The sequence below is a fragment of the Pseudonaja textilis genome, unplaced genomic scaffold (assembly GCF_049901715.1).
Source record: "Pseudonaja textilis isolate UNSWEBS1 unplaced genomic scaffold, rPseTex1.2 PTEXCTG239, whole genome shotgun sequence".
Lineage (NCBI taxonomy): Eukaryota > Metazoa > Chordata > Lepidosauria > Squamata > Elapidae > Pseudonaja > Pseudonaja textilis.
The window spans coordinates 518-20,140 of record NW_028262548.1 but is presented as its reverse complement, the minus strand read 5'-3'; the positions used below and the strand labels follow the sequence as shown (position 1 = coordinate 20,140).

The 19,623-nt window shown below is 50.6% G+C and overlaps 2 protein-coding genes across 2 annotated transcripts; one reads left to right on the top strand and one right to left on the bottom strand.

The window, feature by feature from the left end:
- Positions 1 to 13: 13 nt before the first annotated feature.
- On the top strand, positions 14 to 6,359 carry LOC148123819 (protein IFIT1 homolog B-like; the record flags this gene model as incomplete). The annotated part of the gene is given in 6 exon segments (XM_087918712.1): positions 14 to 890; positions 4,151 to 5,176; positions 5,179 to 5,391; positions 5,394 to 5,465; positions 5,468 to 5,945; positions 6,066 to 6,359. Coding segments are annotated over 5 exon segments (2,469 nt in total), but the record flags the coding sequence as incomplete, so codon positions are not given.
- A 5,375-nt stretch (positions 6,360 to 11,734) lies between these two features.
- On the bottom strand, positions 11,735 to 16,874 carry LOC113454724 (interferon-induced protein with tetratricopeptide repeats 5-like). Its single transcript, XM_087918711.1, has 2 exons — positions 16,837 to 16,874; positions 11,735 to 13,061 (listed from the first exon to the last, which is right to left on the bottom strand). Exons 1-2 carry the CDS (start codon positions 16,839 to 16,841, stop codon positions 11,750 to 11,752), a joined length of 1,317 nt encoding a protein of 438 aa, XP_087774837.1. The 5' UTR covers positions 16,842 to 16,874; the 3' UTR covers positions 11,735 to 11,749.
- Positions 16,875 to 19,623: the final 2,749 nt, after the last annotated feature.

Below are 19,623 nucleotides of genomic sequence, written 5' to 3'. Positions count from 1 at the left end.
CCCCACTCCCCTCCCCTACTGCAGAACCCTGAAGGAGAAGCTCCAGCGCCTTCAGTGTCACTTCACCTGGGACTTTGAGGTCAAGGACAAGATACACATCCGACACACCTTGATTACTCTGGCTCTCCGCCTGGAGCATGGCCCCCTCTGCAACCGGGGCACCTACCTTGCCCTCAAGGCCTACCTGCACCACCTGGAGGGGAGCCCCAAAGAGGCCCTGGCCATCCTGCAGGATCTCCTGAGGAAGGAGCCACAGGGGACCTTCTCACGCCAGGCCCTGCTGGTGTACGGGAACTACGCCTGGATCTATTACCACTTGACCGATTATGACAAGGTGGATCTCTACTTGGCCCAGATCCGCCAGATCTGCCAGAACCTATCCAGCCCTGAGCCTTACTCCGCCCCGATCCCGGAGGTCTACGCCCAGAAGGGCTGGTCCCTCTTGGCCATGGGCTTCCGGAATGGCCATCTGGCCAAGGAATGTTTCCAGAAGGCCCTGGAGCTGCAGGAATCAAGCGTGGAGCTGCAGGAGGGCCTGGCTTTCTCCGCCTTCGCTTCCTGGACACAGTGCTATGACGAGAAGTTAGAGGAAGAGAGCCAGAAGTTGCTGGAAGGGCTGATCTGTAGCCACCCCGAAAATTATGAAGCCAAAGTATACTTGGCACAGATTCTCTGTAGGAAAGATGATGAAAGGGCATGGCATCTTGCCAACGATGTGGTGCAGAACAGTCGCAACCCGGAACTCCTGAGAATTGCCGCCAAGGTTTATAAGTTCCACTTTCTCTCCGAGGCCATTTCCACCCTCAAGAAGGCCATCTTTTCTGGGGGGCTCTGCAGCGACTTTGGGGCTCCAGTCCCGAAGGAGCCGGAAGCCACAACCTGCATTGCAGGCGGGAGACTCCGGGAGGGGCTGCTTCTCTCTTGCCCCACAATCTGCCCCCCTCCCGCCCCCACAACAGACTCCACAACAAACCCCCCACCCCCGTCCCGTCCCGAAGGAGCCGGAAAGGGAGGCTGAATTGGGGGAGGGGGGGAGGAGGAGGCTTTGTGGGTGTGCCGCTCCAACCAGGCAGGGGGCTGGACTAGAAGACCTCCAGGGGTCCCCTCCCAGCTCTGTTCAGATGGATGGATGGATTGGGGCTCTGGAACAGGCAGAGTCCGCCCCTCCCTCTCACCCCCCCTCCCCCCAAGACTCCTGCTCCCAGCTGAGGGACCGACTCCCCATAGCTTGGGTCGCTTTGACACTCCCGTTGAGCCCAACCACAGCAGAGCAGGGGTGGAATTCAATGGGCCTTTTTTTTACTACAAGTTCTCGTGGGTGTGGTGTTCGTGGTTTGGTGGGCGTGGCAGGGGAAAAGATCCTGGAAAATCCCCCTCCCCACCCCCACCAACCTGCTTTCCAGCTCCGTTCTCCTGGGCAGGGCAACCAAAAAAAACCCCCAGCCAATCAGCTGTGGGTGTGGCTTGGTGGGCGTAGCGTTCTGTGGGCGTGGCTTGGTGGGCGTGGCAGGGGAAGGATACTGCAAAATCCCCCCTTCACCTCCCCACCCCCACTAACCTGCTTTCCAGCTCCGTTCTCCTGGGCAGGGCAACCAAAGGAGACCCAGCCGATCAGCAGTGGGTGTGGCTTGGTGGGCGTGGTGTTCTGTGGGCGTGGCTTGGTGGGCGTGGCAGGGGAAGGATACTGCAAAATCCCCCCTTTCCTCCCCACCCCACTAACCTGCTTTCCAGCTCCGTTCTCCTGTGCAGGGCAACCGAAGGAGACCCAGCCGATCAGCTGGGACTCAATGAGAGGCGGAGAAGAAAGACGGGGTTGGCGGGATTTTCCGGTTCTCCGAACGACTCAACATTTCCGCTACCGGTTCTCCAGAATCGGCTGACTCTCACCCCTGCGGCAGAGGCCCCCACAATCCCCCTGTTCCCTCCCCCCGCAGACTCTCCCAACAACCTCCCTGTCTGCCTCAGCAGCCCTTGGTAGCCCCCCAAAGAACAGGAAGTGGGACCCTCGGCTGGGAAGGAGGGGCGTGACTCTAGAACTCAGCTCCTTTCCGGTCCTCCCTCCTCCACAACCCCCAGAACTCTCCTGCCTCCTTCCACGGCGTGAATGGAGACTGCAATTGTGGGCCCACTTCAAGCTGGGACCAGCCCCCCCCCTCCCTTTTCAGCGAGGCGTGGACTGGGCAGCCGTGGCACACCCCTCCTCCGGAGTCAGATTTCACCAGAGGGGACAGTCAACACACACACCCTACACACACACAACCTTTGAAATGTGGCTGACAGTGGAGAGCATCGGGTTTTAAGGCAGTCCACCGTGACACAACCCAATTGCCCCTCACTTTCACCCACCTCCCTCCTCCTGGGAGACCCGGTTCCTCCCCAGGGAGGAAAGGCCGTGCTGTGGTTGAGGGGAGGGTCTGTTTTATGGAGCCCTGGGCTGTGCAGAAAGGACCAGGGGTGGGATTGCGAAATCCCAGCAACCGGTTTGCTGCCCAGTTGCTGGGTGGGCGTGGCCATGGTGGGCGTGGCCTAGCGGAACTTCCAGAAGGGCCATTTATCACACACCCCAGAGTCCGGAGGCTTCCCTCGGGCCTCTCTGGGAGGGCAAAGACGGCCTCCCCAGGGCTCCAAAGGCTCTGTGGAAGCCAGAAACAGGCCCGTTTCCAGACTTCTAGAACTTCCGGGAGGGCTGTTTTTCAGAACCCCCAGAGTCCGGAGGCTTCCTTCAGGGCTCTCTGGGAGGGCAGTAGGAAACAGACAGCAACACAAGCAATAGTTCTTACTTTAAGCTCAGAGGTTTATTGTTCCTAATAATTTGCAACATAAGAAATGAATAGATATAAAGGATATAGTAATAGCAGGAATACACTTACATTAATAAGCCATTGCAATGGGGTCCAATGACATACAGCAGGTCCTGCAAGGACCGCCATGAACCAAAGGGCCCCGAGCGGATCTCCAGCCCCGTCCTTCATCCTTTCCTTCTAACCACATACACGCTTCACAACTTCACTAGCTCTCCCTTTCTGCAAACACCTGTGTACATTACTTTCAGTTTCTCATTTCCAACCGTTTCATTCTTCCTGTTTTAAACGCGTCCATCCAAGCGCCTACTTTGCAAAAATTCGTTTTCACAGTTAGCCGGGTTGCAAATAGTTCTGGTATATTTTGAAACCATCCTAGCTGAAAACTTTGGGTCATCTCTTTTTCTTCTGGGGCCTGCTGTCTTCCAGAAGGCGTATCGAATCTAATAGATCAATAAGCTATATCTTTGATTCTCACGCCTGCATCCAAAACGGGCTGGGCGGAGACTCCGGGGAGGGGTGGGCAGGTCAACTACTGGTTCAGTGAACCAGGTGTCAATTTAACATCCGATTTGACCGAACCGGCCCGAACCAACTAAATGCCACCCTTGGAAAGGACCCAGAACCTCCATAGTGGCAACTTCGGCTGTCCTGTACCCGCCAGATACCCACCAGCCTGATTTGTTTTTCAAGATGATAAGGTGCAAAGATTGCACCTTACACACACACACACACACACACGCACACACAGAGGAACGAGGAAGGGGAAGAGCAGCAAAGGCAACCACATGGGCGACCCTTAAAGATCATCCAGAGGGGCAGGAAAGCTTCTAAGAGGGGTAAGCAGGGACCCTGTTCCGTGGATCTCCTCGCTGCAGACAGGAGGCTAAAACAGGTTCCCTTCCTTGGAAGCTAGCTTCTTCGTAAGACCCCCCCCCCCAAAGAGGAGGTTCCCCATCCAAGAAGACCTTCGGGGAATCGAGGGTCTGCAACCGTAAACACTCAAAGAGCCATTTGGACCCGTTTCCCACAGAAAAGAAAACCCCGGGAGCCAATAATTAAACAACCGGTGTGACTGGGTGGGCCAGACTTGCCTGGCCAACTTGACATCACTCGCTCCCACCCAATCACCTCCTGCACTGGAATATGGAGTGAGTCTCCATCCCCTGCCATCCCCCTTACCTTCTCAGGCCAGGTGAGGAGGGATGGAGAGGGGAAGGGAGGGGCCAGTCAGTGGTGGGATCAGCCGACAGGAAGCCGCAGCAGAGGGCCGAAGGAGCCACAGGTTGCAGACCCCTGGTCCAGACAGCGGCAGGGTCTGCTCCCCCAGGAGTGGCCAGCCTGAACAGCTCCGTTGGTGGTCAACACATTAACTGAGTCCACTACACACACACACACACACACACACACACACACACACACACACACGGAAGGTGTCCTTTGCCACTCACCCGGGCCTCCTCCACTTTTGTCTTCTCCTTCCCCCACTCCCCTCCCCTACTGCAGACCCCTGAAGGAGAAGCTCCAGCGCCTTCAGTGTCACTTCACCTGGGACTTTGAGGTCAAGGACAAGATACACATCCGACACACCTTGATTACTCTGGCTCTCCGCCTGGAGCACGGCCCCCTCTGCAACCGGGGCACCTACCTTGCCCTCAAGGCCTACCTGCACCACCTGGAGGGGAGCCCCAAAGAGGCCCTGGCCATCCTGCAGGAAGCCAAGGAGGTCCTGAGGAAGGAGCCTCAGGGGACCTTCTCACGCCAGGCCCTGCTGGTGTACGGGAACTACGCCTGGATCTATTACCACTTGACCGATTATGACAAGGTGGATCTCTACTTGGCCCAGATCCGCCAGATCTGCCGGGACCTATCCAGCCCTGAGCCTTACTCCGCCCCGATCCCGGAGGTCTACGCCCAGAAGGGCTGGTCCCTCTTGGCCATGGGCTTCCGGAATGGCCATCTGGCCAAGGAATGTTTCCAGAAGGCCCTGGAGCTGCAGGAATCAAGCGTGGAGCTGCAGGAGGGCCTGGCTTTCTCCGCCTTCGCTTCCTGGACACAGTGCTATGACGAGAAGTTAGAGGAAGAGAGCCAGAAGTTGCTGGAAGGGCTGATCTGTAGCCACCCCGAAAATTATGAAGCCAAAGTATACTTGGCACAGATTCTCTGTAGGAAAGATGATGAAAGGGCGTGGCATCTTGCCAACGATGTGGTGCAGAACAGTCGCAACCCAGAACTCCTGAGAATTGCCGCCAAGGTTTATAAGTTCCACTTTCTCCCCGAGGCCATTTCCACCCTCAAGAAGGCCATCTCCCTCTGCGGTGATTACTATCTCCTGTACTACGACCTAGGCATCTGTTACATGGATCTCTTAGATCGAGGATTCGAGGGGACCGAGCGGAGATCGTGGAGGAGGCCATTGGGTGCATCAAACGGGCTCTGGAAGTCAATCCTGAATCCGTGTTTTCCCAGCTGAAGCTGGCGAAGTTGTACGGAGAACGGTGCCCGCTTTACGAGGAGGAGGTGTACCTGGGCATGATGGAGGCCCTGCCAACCGCCAGCAAGAGGTGCCAGCAGTCTTTCTATATTCATTGGGGGATTTCCTCGCCCGGAAGAAGGGGAAGAAGGAGGCAGCGCTGCGGGCGTACGAGGCCTGCTTGGCGGTGCCCGGGACCACCCTCTGGAGCGGAAGCAGTTGGGGCAGCGTCTGAAAGAGCTGGCCAGGGTCTTCCATTTTGAAGGCGAGACGGAACAAGAGAGAGTTGTCCGCCGTCTGCTGCATGAAATGGAAGCAAAGCATCAGGGGGCCATCTGCAGGCCTTGCCTCCGCCTCACGCAACCATCCCCAGGAGCCAGCTGGGGCCATCGGGATGCTGCAGCCCCCGATGGCTGGTGGTCCCTCTCAGCCCTGAGCTGCTCCTTCCTGCGGTGTTGCCGGAAAGGAAAATAGCCTCTGTGAAAACCTCTTCTTCATTTTCTTCCTTCCCCTCTTTAGTGCCTGGTTACTCCAGGGTGCACTCTGAACAATTCTACAACTCTGCTGTTTGCAGAAAAAACCTGGTTGCAACGTACAAGATTGTGCCAGGTTTTATATGCATGGGCACTTAAAAAGAAAAAAATCCATCCGAGCGTGACTCGTGCCACAAAGTGGAATTAAGAATGATCTAGTGAAGAGGTTTCCAAAATGGATCACTTTAAGACTTGGGACTTCAACTCCCAGAATTCCTCAGCTCTGCTACCTGAATTCTGGGAGTTGAAGTCCACAAGTCTTAAAAGCTGCCAAGGTTGCAGCCCCTTGATATGTAGTTCCTCTGTGTGTGATGGATTCCATGTGCCCTCCACTAACCGTTTCCCCTACCGCCATCTAATGCTCCTACCCCTCCTCTTCCCTTTTGTCTTTTGCTGTTGCCATATAGACATATCCTTTGATCACTTTTAGCTTTCCAAAATTATTTTCTTGAGTGAACTGTATTTTTAATGGCCTCATTGTCTTTATGGAGTCTTTGAGCATAAGAAAGACTGGATTACTGTGAAGGCACTTAATAAAACCTTGAGATCATCTTTCTTGCCCTTCTCCTCTTAAGTACAGGTGCCACTAATGTACCCACACCCCATGCCCAAGTTTCCAGTGGGATCATTAGGGGACATGAGATTGTGAGACTGGGAGTTCTAGTCCTGCCTTAGGCAGGAAAGCCAATTGGGTGACTTTGGGCCAATCCTCGGGAGACTGGGAGTTCTAGTCCTGCCTTAGGCAGGAAAGCCAATTGGGTGACTTTGGGCCAATCCCGGGAGACTGGGAGTTCTAGTCCTGCCTTAGGCAGGAAAGCCATGTGGGTGACTTTGGGCCAATCCCGGGAGACTGGGAGTTCTAGTCCTGCCTTAGGCAGGAAAGCCAATTGGGTGACTTTGGGCCAATCCCCGGGAGACTGGGAGTTCTAGTCCTGCCTTAGCTTAGGCAGGAAAGCCAATTGGGTGGGCCAATCCCCAGGAGACTGGGAGTTCTAGTCCTGCCTTAGGCAGGAAAGCCAATTGGGTGACTTTGGGCCAATCCCGGGAGACTGGGAGTTCTAGTCCTGCCTTAGGCAGGAAAGCCAATTGGGTGACTTTGGGCCAATCCCGGGAGACTGGGAGTTCTAGTCCTGCCTTAGGCAGGAAAGCCAATTGGGTGACTTTGGGCCAATCCCCGGGAGACTGGGAGTTCTAGTCCTGCCTTAGCTATGCAAGTCAGTTGGGTGACTTTGGGCCAAGCACTCAGTCCAACACACCTCACAGGGTTGTTTTTTTGTAGGGAAAATAGGAGTAGGAAGATGTGCTGGATATGTTCACTGCCCTGAGTTAGTTATACATGGAAGGAAGGAAGGAAGGAAGGAAGGAAGGAAAACAACAGCAGAATAATAGAATAGCAGGGTTCTAGTCCAACCCTCCATTCAAGCAGGAGACCCTGGCCTAGACCATTCTGGACCAATGGCAGTCCAGTCTCTTCTTGAAAACCTCCAGTGATGGAACATCCACAACTTCTAGTGGTAAGCAGTTCCACTGGTTAATCGTTCTCACTGTCAGGAAATTCCTCCTTAGTTCCAGGTCGCTTCTCTCCTTGATGAGTTTCCACCCGTTGCTTCTTGTCCTGCCTTCAGGGGCTTTGGAGAATAGCTTGACTGCCTCTTCTTTGGGGCAGCCCCTGAGATACTGGAAGACTGCTCTAATGTCACCCCTGGTCCTTCTTTTCATTAGTCCTTCTTCATTTCACTGCTATCATGTCAACCCTCGTCCTTTTTGGGGGTCCGGAATGGTCTCCTGCTTGAGCAGAGGGGTGGGTGGGCTAGAAGACCTCCCAAACCCCTTCCAACTCTGTTATTCAATGGAACATTTCAAGATGTTTGCTCTCCCTCCATCCAATCTCATCCACAATCAACCAATATGAGCAATTTTGGTCACCTCTCCTCCTCCAGATCGTTTCTCAAAGCTGTTTTGGCTCAACAACTACTACTACTACTTCTTCTTCTTCTTCTTCTTCTTCTTCTTCTTCTTCTTCTTCTTCTTCTTCTTCTTCTTCTTCTTCTTCTTCTTCTTCTCCTTCTCCTTCTTCTCCTTCTTCCTTCTTCCTTCTTCCTTCTTCCTTCTTCACAGAACCCGACCTTGTCTTCTTTTGGAGGAGGGGTCCCCAAACTTGGCAAACTTGAAGACTTGTGGACTTCAACTTCTGGGAGCTGAAGTCCACAAGTCTTCAAGTTTGCCAAGTTTGGGGACTTCTGTTGTAGAGCTTTGGTAGAACTTCTTTGGTAGAAACTCACTTCTCCTACCTGGTGGACAGCGGCTCGCAGCTGGGCCCTTTCTTCTGGGGTCTGGAAGGGCCCACACTGGAAGTCCCCGTGTCCCAGAAGCCCCCGGGACCCGGGGTTAGGTGGTCTGGCATCCATCCGGAGGCCGTGAAAGCCAGCGACTCTCTTCTGCAAAGAACAGGGAGGAAGGAGCTTTGATGACAATGAAGATGTGCTATGGCAGGACTGCCCTCTCATTTGTTGTCCTAGAATACAAACCCCATTATCCAGGCTGATTGGGGATGATGGGATACCCCAGCCCGGTCTTGAAGGTACCTTTCTCTTGGCTTCCTGCTCAGAGCAGGTCGGAGTTGGATGACTTAAAACAGTGTTTCTCAACCACAGCATGACTGGCTGGGGAATTCTGGGAGTTGAGGTCCACCCATCTCAAAGCCTGCTGGGAGGGGAATTCTGGGAGTTGGAGTCCACCCACCTCAAAGCCTTCTGGCTGGGGAATTCTGGGAGTTGGAGTCCCACCCACCTCAAAGCCTGCTGGCTGGGGAATTCTGGGAGTTGGAGTCCACCCACCTCAAAGCATGCTGGCCGGGGAATTCTGGGAGTTGGAGTCCACCCACCTCAAAGCATGCTGGCCGGGGAATTCTGGGAGTTGGAGTCCTACCCACCTCAAAGCATGCTGGCTGGGGAATTCTGGGAGTTGAAGTCCACCCACCTCAAAGCCTTCTGGCCGGGGAATTCTGGGAGTTGAAGTCCACCCACCTCAAAGCATGACGAATGGCCAAAGGAGGATTTTTCCCCAGGCCAAAAAGCCGGCAAAGATTCTCAGACGCTGCCCCCACCTCGCTCAAGAAGAGCCGGTTTTGCACGGCCCCACCTGCCCAGGAGACAAAGCTCACCTGATCACAGACGAGGGTTAACCTTGGTTACTTTCCAAAGCGGGCGGGCGGTGAGGGTTGCTGAGCTTGGCCATCAGGGACACTTCAGCCCATAAACCCCTGCAAAGGGGTGGGGTGGGGGAGCCCCTCACCTGCCCAGAGGGAGGGGTGGGGGGGGGGGCAGACAGGGGAGTTTGCCAGTGTCGCTCCGAGGACCCACAGAGGAACATCCCTGTTCAAGGGGGACCAAGAAGAGGGGGAACAGAAGGGCTGCGTCTCCTCCCCCCAGTCTGATTTGGGGAAAGAGAAGGAAAGGAAGCCAACTCACCTCCCAACTTCTCTACCTCTGCAACTCAGAAACCTTTGGTGGTGGGGAGGGAGGGAGACGAGACGGTTCCTTCTTCCCCGCTTCCCTCCGGGGAAGGAAGAGGCCAGGAGCCTTCGCTTCACTGTCCTCCCCCTCAACTCGCCCCTCCCCGGCCCTCAATTATTCAAGGGCTGCCTGATCTACCAGAGGCTGCAGAGCGACTCCGGTTACAGGCGCCGGCTTCTCTCTCTTCCTCTCTTTCATTCTTCCTCTTTTCCCTTCTTTCTCTCTCATTCTCTTTATCACTCAATCTTTTTCATTCTGTCACTCACTTTTATTTTCTTTCTCATTCTCTTTATCGCTCACTTTCTCATTCATTCTTTCTCATTCTTTATTGCTTTCTTTCTCTCATTCTTTCTCGTTCTCTTTATTGCTCATTCTCTTTCTCATCCTTTATCGCTCAATATTTCTCATTCTCATTCTCTTTATCGCTCATTCTCTCGTTCTTTCTCTTTCTTTCTCTTTCTCTTACTCTCTCCCATTATTTTTCTTTCTTTTTTTCCCCATTCTTTCTTTCTCTCATTCTCATTATTGCTCATACTTTCTTTCATTCTCATTCTTTCTTTCTCATTCTTTATCTCTCATTCTTTCTTTCATTCTCATTCTTTCTCATTCTCTTTATCTCTCATTCTTTTTCTCTCATTCTTTCTCTCTGTCATTGTGTGTGTGTGTGTTTGTGTGTGTGTGCAAGGTGCAATCTTAATGAATGTACCTTTTCTTTATGTATACTGAGGGTATTTACACCAAGACAAATTCCTGGTGTCCAATCGCACTTGGCCAATAAAGTATTCTATTCTATTTGCACCTTGTGATTCTGAAAAATAAACCGGGCTGAATATCTGGTGGGTCCAGGACAGCTGAGGTTGCCATTGTCGGAGGGCTCTTGGGTCCTTTGTGCACTCCCAGGGGCTGCATAAAACAGACTCCACCCCTCAACCACAGCATGGTCTTTCATCCCCAGGTCTCCTAAAAGGGGAGAGAGTGGGGGGGGAAGGGGGGCCATTGGGTTGTGTAATGGTGGACTGCCTTAAAATCCGATGCTCTCCACTGTGTGCGTTGGGAGGATTCGTCGATCCAACTTATTCGCTCTGGGCGTGAGAAACACAGACACACAATAACACTAGGTTAAGAATATGACCGTAAACACTAACTGTATTGCACAAGATATTTGTACCCAGATGACATGCCATCAAATGGAAGAAGTGCTTGCAATAAAAATAAAATAACAAATGTATTTAAAAAAAAACCTTGACTCTGTGCATATATGTAAGTGTGTTTGTGTGTGCGCGCGCACGTGTGCGTGTGTAGAGTTGGAGTGATTGTGCTTTTGCCGAAAACACCGAGGAAGGGCAGGGAGATTGGAAGGCAACTGCCTTAAATCCATTTTACAAAAGAGCATAGAAAATAAACCCGTGTCTTGAAAACAATACTAAATGTCTATTTATTAAATGAAGTCATACAATGCAGCATTAACATTAAAAACATTAGCTTGGGGAGCATGCAGCATTAGCTATATATCTGACAACTGGATCCTCCTTAAATTCAACTTTAGGGCACAGGTCACCCTCGGATGGATTTGAAGCACCGACACATAGAGCCTGCCACAATCCTGTTTGTTGTAGGAAGGTTCATATCTGCAAGCAGCTGGGAGTTATAGAATTGTCAGGTGTGCACCCTGGATTCATCCTCATCTCCTTTTAACGACCCCCATAATCCTTTGCAGGGTGGAGTCTTGGCCACTGAATGGAGTTGAGTGCTTACTGGCCGGATGCCCTTCCTGTCCCCAATGAGGAGTTTTGTTCAGCAGATAAAATTCTCATCTCATATCTGCCTCTACCTAGGATCGAACTCACAGCCTCCCGATTGTGAGGTGAGAGCTCCACTTCTAAGCCACTGCACCACTCAAGGACTATGAGTAGTAAATCATCTCCTTTTAATGACCCATTAATCCCTTGCATTGGGGTGGAGTTCGGGCAAGTGAATGGAGCTGACTGGCCGGAAACCTTCCTGTCACCAGTACGGAGTTATATTCAGCAGATAAATTCTGTGTGCTCAGAGAGAGAGAAATATCTGCCTCTAGATAGGCCACCTCACCACTCATGTGCACCCTGGAGTATTCAGGCACTAAAGAGGGGAAGGGAAGAGAAGGAGAGAGAGAGAGAGATTGTCACAAACGTTATACAGTAGAACCTCTGGTGACGACTTCGGTTGTCACCCGATTTGGTCGTGACCGGAAGTGCGTGCCCGTAAAAAAAAATGGCGCGGAAGGAGAAATTGTCCACAGAAGGGCAAATCACTGCAACTGTGTTTGGTTGCAACACCCCAGGAAGGAGCAGCTCAGGGCTGCGAAGGGGCAGCATCCATACGGGGGTGCAGCACCCTGATAGGACCAGCTGGCTCCTGGGGAGGGTTGCGTGAGGCAAGTCCTGCAGATCAGTGATGTGTCCCCTGATGCTTTGCTTCCATTTCATGCAGCAGACGGCGGACAACTCTCTCTTGTTCCGTCTCGCCTTCAAAATGGAAGACCCTGGCCAGCTCTTTCAGACGCTGCCCCAACTGCTTCCGCTCCAGAGGGTGGTCCCCGGGCACCGCCAAGCAGGCCTCGTACGCCCGCAGCGCTGCCTGCTTCTGCCCCTTCTTCCGGACGAGGAAATCCCCCCAATGAATATAGAAAGACTGCTGGCACCTCTTGCTGGCGGTTGGCAGGGCCTCCATCATGCCCAGGTACACCTCCTCCTCGTAAAGCGGGCACCGTTCTCCGTACAACTTCGCCAGCTTCAGCTGGGAAAACACGGATTCAGGATTGACTTCCAGAGCCCGTTTGATGCACCCAATGGCCTCCTCCACGATCTCCGCTCGGTTCCCCTCGAATCCTCGATCTAAGAGATCCATGTAACAGATGCCTAGGTCGTAGTACAGGAGACAGTAATCACCGCAGAGGGAGATGGCCTTCTTGAGGGTGGAAATGGCCTTGGAGAGAAAGTGGAACTTATAAACCTTGGTGGCAATTCTCAGGAGTTCCGGGTTGCGACTGTTCTGCACCACATCGTTGGCAAGATGCCGCGCCCTTTCATCATCTTTTCTACAGAGAATCTGTGCCAAGTATACTTTGGCTTCATAATTTTCGGGGTGGCTACAGATCAGCCCTTCCAGCAACTTCTGGCTCTCTTCCTGTAACTTCTCGTCATAGCAGTGTGTCCAGGAAGCGAAGGCGGAGAAAGCCAGGCCCTCCTGCAGCTCCACGCTTGATTCCTGCAGCTCCAGGGCCTTCTGGAAACATTCCTTGGCCAGATGGCCATTCCGGAAGCCCATGGCCAAGAGGGACCAGCCCTTCTGGGCGTAGACCTCCGGGATCGGGGCGGAGTAAGGCTCAGGGCTGGATAGGTCCCGGCAGATCTGGCGGATCTGGGCCAAGTAGAGATCCACCTTGTCATAATCGGTCAAGTGGTAATAGATCCAGGCGTAGTTCCCGTACACCAGCAGGGCCTGGCGTGAGAAGGTCCCCTGAGGCTCCTTCCTCAGGACCTCCTTGGCTTCCTGCAGGATGGCCAGGGCCTCTTTGGGGCTCCCCTCCAGGTGGTGCAGGTAGGCCTTGAGGGCAAGGTAGGTGCCCCGGTTGCAGAGGGGGCCGTGCTCCAGGCGGAGAGCCAGAGTAATCAAAGTGTGTCGGATGTTCATCTTGTCCTTGACCTCAAAGTCCCAGGTGAAGTGACACTGAAGGCGCTGGAGCTTCTCCTTCAGGGGTCTGCTGCGGGGGGGAGGAGAGTGGGGGAAGGAGAAGACAAAAGTGGAGGAGGCCCAGGTGAGTGGCAAAGGACGCCTTGTTCTGACCAAGGCTTCCTCAACCATAATTACACAGACACTTATTTTAAAAACAAGACTTATTTGATTGCAACCCTGGGAATTGTTTTCATTCCTAGCCGGGAATGAATCTCAAACAGTTCCTCGAGATAAGCACCCACCTTTCTTTTCTGTGAAGTGCTGCCAAGAACAGAAGGATCAAATGAACTAAAAAGAAAACCAATCGAAGTACCAAGAGCTTCAAGAATGAATCTGAACCGAACGAATGACTTTGCTTCCTGCAAAGGTTTCATCATCTTTGCCTGACCTTTATACTTTATGGAGGGGCAATCGCCTCCCAGGCTTACTCCCGAGTCACCCCTTTTATTTCAGCTGCTCTCGTCTTCTGGCAGCTCTGTGCACACGCACACTGGGAACAGGCTCCCCTGGGTCCTCTTCCTCGCTGCTGCCAGACTCCGGAGGCTCTGGAGTTAGCACCCCCCTCCCAGATGGTCCTGGCCCCATCCCTGCATCGGATGGAGGACCCTCGTCCGGATGGTCCCCATTCTTCCCCACTGTCTGATTCCGCTGCCGTCTTCACCGGCTGCTGGCAAACCACAACACGCCTGCCCTGTTTGTGTGTGCGTGTGTGTGTGTGTGTGTGTGTGTGTGTCGGGTGGGCTCAGATCAGGGGTGGGATTCAAAAATCCCAGCAATTGGTTCGCTGCCCCGTTGCTGGGTGGGTGTGGCCTATCGGAACTTCCAGGAGGTCCGCTTTTCGCCTTCCCCAGGGTCCAGATCGGGGCTGGGCTTCTACCGGTTCTGTCCACCTCTGTAGAACCGGTTGCTCCAAACAGCAGCAGACATAGAACCGGTTCTATGTCTGCTGCTGTTGTGGCCCGTCCGCCCGCCTGGGCTCTTAGCTGACCTTTATTTCCTGCATTTTCAAACGCAGCTGCTTTGCGCAACACAGCTGCGGGTTGAAAAAGCAGGAAAAAGGGGGCGGGGCTTTTCCAACTGCTGCGCACTTGCACGCAGCGCTGTTCAGCGGTCCGGGCAGCTCAGCAGGTCGTAAATTGCACGCCCGCGACGCTAATAGACAGAACCGGTGGTTATACCAGCCCGGAAGTCATCTTTGGTCCAGAGGCTTTCCTCGGGCCTCTGGGAAGATGAAAATGGCCTCCCCCAGGCTCCGGAGGCCCTCCAGAAGCTGAAAACAGGCCCATTTTCCAACTTCCGGTACTTCTTCCCCCCCTCCCAGAGCCTCCGCGTGTATCCTGCACTTACCTGCCTCGAAAATGGGCCGTGTGTAGACTCACAGGAGGGGAGGGGCGACGTGGGTGGGGCCAGCCAGTCGGTTCAACTACCGATTGGGCGAACCAGATGCAAATTTGACATCCAGTTCACCCGAACCGGTCGAATCCCACGCCCTGGCCAGATAATGTGTTGACCACAAACGGAGCCGTTCAGGCCAGCCGGAGCATGTAAACCTGGCCAAATCTGGCTACTCCTGAGGATGCAGACCCTCGATTCTCCGAGGGGATCTCCTTGGTTGGGGAGCCCCCTCTTTGGGGGGGGGGGGGTCTTACAAAGAAGCTAGCTTCCAAGGAAGGGACCCTGTTTTAACCTCCTGTCTGCACAGCCATACACTTCTGGAATTTGAATCCTGGGCTGCTTACATATCAGGACGATGTATTAACCTCTAAGCCATGGGGTGTCCTAGCTTTGTTGGCTATTCAGGGGGGGAGGAGATTAAGTGTTTTTTTTTAAATCAGGGCAACCTAATCTACCAAATTATGGGATGGAGCACCCTGCTTCCGCTTTCGCCTTTTAGCCCCAATCCAGGAGCTGCTTTTGCGACAAAACTATTTTTGTGTTAAGTTTATCTTTTCCCAACGGAGAAATAAAAAAGAGACGAAGTATAGATCTATTTCCAGCTATTTAGCTCTCATCAGTTTGTTGTACAACTTGCCTCGTGGTGTAACCAGAACAATGTGGAACTGAACACGCTCAAAACTGTAGAAATGGCGGTAGACTTTAGGAGAAACCCTCCCATAGTACCACCTCTTACAATACTAGACAACACCGTATCAGCAGTAGAGACCTTCGAATTTCTAGGTTCTATTATCTCACAAGACCTAAAATGGACACCTAACATCAAAAGCGTTATCAAAAAAGGCCAACAAAGAATGTACTTTCTGCGCCAACTCAGAAAGCTCAACCTGCCCAAAAGGAGCTGCTGATCCAGTTCTACAGAGGAATCATTGAGTCTGTCATCTGCACCTCTTATCACTGTCTGGTTCGGTTCTGCAACCCAACAGGACAGACACGGACTCCAGAGAGGAATTAGGACTGCAGAAACAACAATGGCTACCAACCTGCCTTCCATGGAGGACCTGTATCCTTCATGAGTCCAAAAGAGGACTGTGAAAATATCTACAGACCCCTCACATCCCGGACATAAACTGTTTCAACTCCCACCCTCAAAACGACGCTACAGAGCCCTGCACACCAGAACAATTAGACACAAGGACAGTTTTTCCCCAAACGCCATCAAGTAATTCCCTCAACACTATCCAACTATTTACAAAGTCTGCGCTACTATCACTATTAACCTCCTCATCGCTCCTTATCTCCCATCGCCTCCCACTTGTGACTGTAGGAGTGCAACTTTGTCGCTTGCATCCTTAACGATCTATTCTGTTTCCTAGTGTGATATAATTGCTTATTTGTACCTATGACTATTATTAAGCGTTCTACCTGATTATTCTTGACTCTTGGCAAATGTATCTTTTCTTTGATGTATCTGGGAAGAGCATTTGCACCAAGATGAATTCCTTGTGTGTCTAATCACACTTGGCCAATAAAAAGAATTCTATTTTTTTTTTAAATCAGTTAGCTCTACCCTTCCTCACCCGCGGTTCGAATCCCAGAAGGGCTTGGCTAGCTGATGAGAGCTAAATAGCTTGAAGTAGACCTTTAGTAGTGTCCTTTTATTTCTTTGTTGGTAAAACATAAACTTAACACTCCATTGTTACAGGTTTCAAAGGGAGTTGTGGACCGGCCCTCTTGCTGGGGAGGGGCTCTGAAGGGGGGGTCCCAAGTCTACCCAGGCCGTATGGGAGTTGGTACCCCAGCTGGAATTGGGTGTTTTTTTGCAGCCTCAGCAGGAGCAAAACAGCTTTTGCAATTTGGGGAGGGGGTTTGGGGTGGGGCAGCTGCCTTTGGGTGTTCCGGAGTCTCTCGGGGGGGCGGGGGGAGCAACACACCCGCCTTGCCGCCTCCCCCCACCCAGGCTCCCGCTCCTTCGGGGGGCTGCAGATACGGGCACAGGGGTGCTTGGAGAGTCGGGGGGGGGGGTCGGGGGTCGGCTTGTGGGGCAGCTGCCTGTCTCTCTGCAGCGCAGATTCTCGCTCCGGCTCCTTCGGGGGTTCAAAAGCGCTGCAGAGCCAGGATGCGCCCCAGGCCGGCCGCCCCCCCCCCCCGGAAAAGCAGGGGCCACAGGCTCGTATTGCAACCACAGGACCACCTGTTGGGGTGGGGGGCGCTCAGGTAATTGATGGGGAGGGGGACAGAGGCTTGGTTGCAGCAGCCGACGCCCCCCCACCAGCCCTTAGTTTGCAGGGAGAGGCGTTCCCCAGGATCCAGGGGGACCCCCCCTTCCCATCAGGGACCCCTCCACCTTCCGTTCCTGGGGGTGAGGGGGTCCGTTCCGACACCCCCCCCAACGCCCCACCTACCTCATCCTGCCGCACCGTCCGCGCTCCGTCTACCTCTCCGGACTTTGGGCGCAAGGAAGGGAGTCCGGCCAGGTGGGCGGACAGGGAGAAATCGAAAATGAAAGCAGGTTGGGGGGTGCGGGGGGGGGAGAGAGAGAAGGGGAGGGGGCGTTGCCAATGGCCAGACCAGGTTGGCTTGGGGTAGGAGTGGGTCGGTGGGGAGGGGGAGGGACAGGGGAGGCCCCTTCAGCCCACCTGCTCCAAGGGCTAAGCGCGAGTTCGGTTTTAGTAGGCAAAAAAAGCCCCATATTTATATTTTGTTGTTGTTTTTAAATTAAATTTCTACCCTGCTCGTTTCACCTTACTGACTCTGGGCAGGAAGAGACCTCGGTGCTCTCTTGAGCTGGTTTGTCTTCCTGGAGATATTTCACCTTTGAGTCTGTCACCTGCACCTCTATGACTGTCTGGTTTGGTTCTGCAACCCAACAGGACAGACACGGACTCCGGAGAGGAATTAGGATTGCAGAAACAACAATTACTACCAACCTGCCTTCCAGGGAGGACCTGTATATGCACGAGTCCAAAAGAGGGCTGTGAAAATATCTAGAGACCCCCTCACATCCTGGACATGAACTGTTTCAACTCCCACCCTCAGAACGACGCTATTGGGCACTGCACACCAGAGCAACTAGACCAGGGGTGTCCAACCTGAACCAGACACAAGAACAGTTTTTTTCCTGATGCCATCACTCTGCTAAACAAATACCCTGCTCAAAAAAAATAAAGGGAACACAAAAATAAGACATCCTAGATCTGAATGAATGAAATATGCTTATTAAATACTTCGTTCCTGACATAGTTGAATGTGCTGACAACAAAATCACACAAAAATTATCAATGGAAATCAACTTGAGCAACCCATGGAGGTCTGGATTTGGAGTTACACTCAAAATTAACGTGGAAAAAAAAAACACTACAGCTTGATCCGACTTTGATGCGATGTCCTTAAAACAAGTCAAAGTGAGGCTCGGTAGTGTGTGTGGCATGTGAAATTGATTGTCAATCGTGTTGCTACCTAAGTGGACAATTTGATTTCACAGAAGTGGGATTGACTTGGAGTTACATTGTGTTGTTTAAGTGTTCCCTTTATTTATTTTTGAGCAGTGTAATTCCCTCCACACTGTCCAACTATTTACAAAGTCTGCACTACTATTGCTATTAATCTTCTCATCGCTTCTTATCACCCATCCCCTCCCACTTGGGACTGTAGGGCTGTTACTTTGTCGCTTGTATCCTCACGATTTATATTGACTGTTTCCTAGTATGATTTGATTGCTGATTGTACCCTATGACTATTATTAAGTGTTGTACCTTATGATTCTTTTTTTTTTGTAAATTTTATTGGTTTTTAAAAACAAACATAAACAAAACATAAAAACATCAAACTTTTTTCCATAAGTATACAAGCAGTGTGCCGGTTGGTTTACAAATTATTTTGTGCATCCATTTCGTAGTCTTCAGTTACAGTTACATTGCATAATAGCTCATATTATCAATCAAAAATTGAATACCCTAGTATCATGATTAATCAATCATTTGACTATAGTTTTATTCATTCGTATTTTACGAGATAACCATAATTTACTTAGTTTATTTTATAAGAATTCATATTATCCTCCCAAATCTATCCTAAAAACATTTTGTAGATATAATAAAGTACATCTTTATATATTTATTATTTTCTAAAAATCTACATATTTCATTACTGTAGTCCCTGATGATTCTTGATGACTGTATCTTTTCTCTTATGTACCCTGAGAGCATTTGCACCAAGACAAATTCTTTGTCTGCCCAATCACACTTAGCCAATAAAGAATTCTATTCTATTCTATTCTATTCTATTCTATTCTATTCTATTCTATTCTATTCTATTCTATTCTATTCTATTCTATTCTATTCTATTCTATTCTATTCTATATTCTATTCCTATTCTATATTCTATTCCTATTCTATATTCTATTCTATTCTATTCTATTCTATTCTATTCTATTCTATTCTATTCTATTCCATTCCATTCCATTCCATTCCATTCCTTTCCATTCCATTCTATATTCTATTCTATTCTATTCTATTCTATTCTATTCTATTCTATTCTATTCTATTCTATTCTATTCTATTCTATTCATTCTATTTCCATTCCATTCATTCTATTCTATTCTATTCTATTCTATTCTATTCTATTCTATTCTATTCTATTCTATTCTATTCTATTCTATTCATTCATTCATTCTATTCTATCATTCTATTCTATTCTATTCTATTCTATTCTATTCTATTCTTCTTTCTATTCTATTCTCATTCTTCTATTCTTCTTCTATTCTATTCTATTCTATTCTATTCTATTCTATTCTATTCTATTCTATTCCATTCCATTCCATTCCATTCCATTCCATTCCATTCCATTCATTCTATTCTATTTCTATTCTATATTCTATTCTATTCTATATTCTATATTCTATTCTATTCTATTCATTCTATTCTATTCTGTTCTGTTCGTTCGTTCTGTTATATTCTATTCCATTCCATTCCATTCCATTCTATTCTATATTCTATTCCTATTCTATATTCTATTCTATTCTATTCTATTCTATTCTATTCTATTCTATTCTATTCTATTCTATTCTATTCTATTCTATTCTATTCTATTCTATTCTATTCTATTCTATTCTATTCTATTCTATTCTATTCTATTCTATTCTATTCTATTCTATATATTCTATTATTCTATATTCTATTCCATTCCATTCC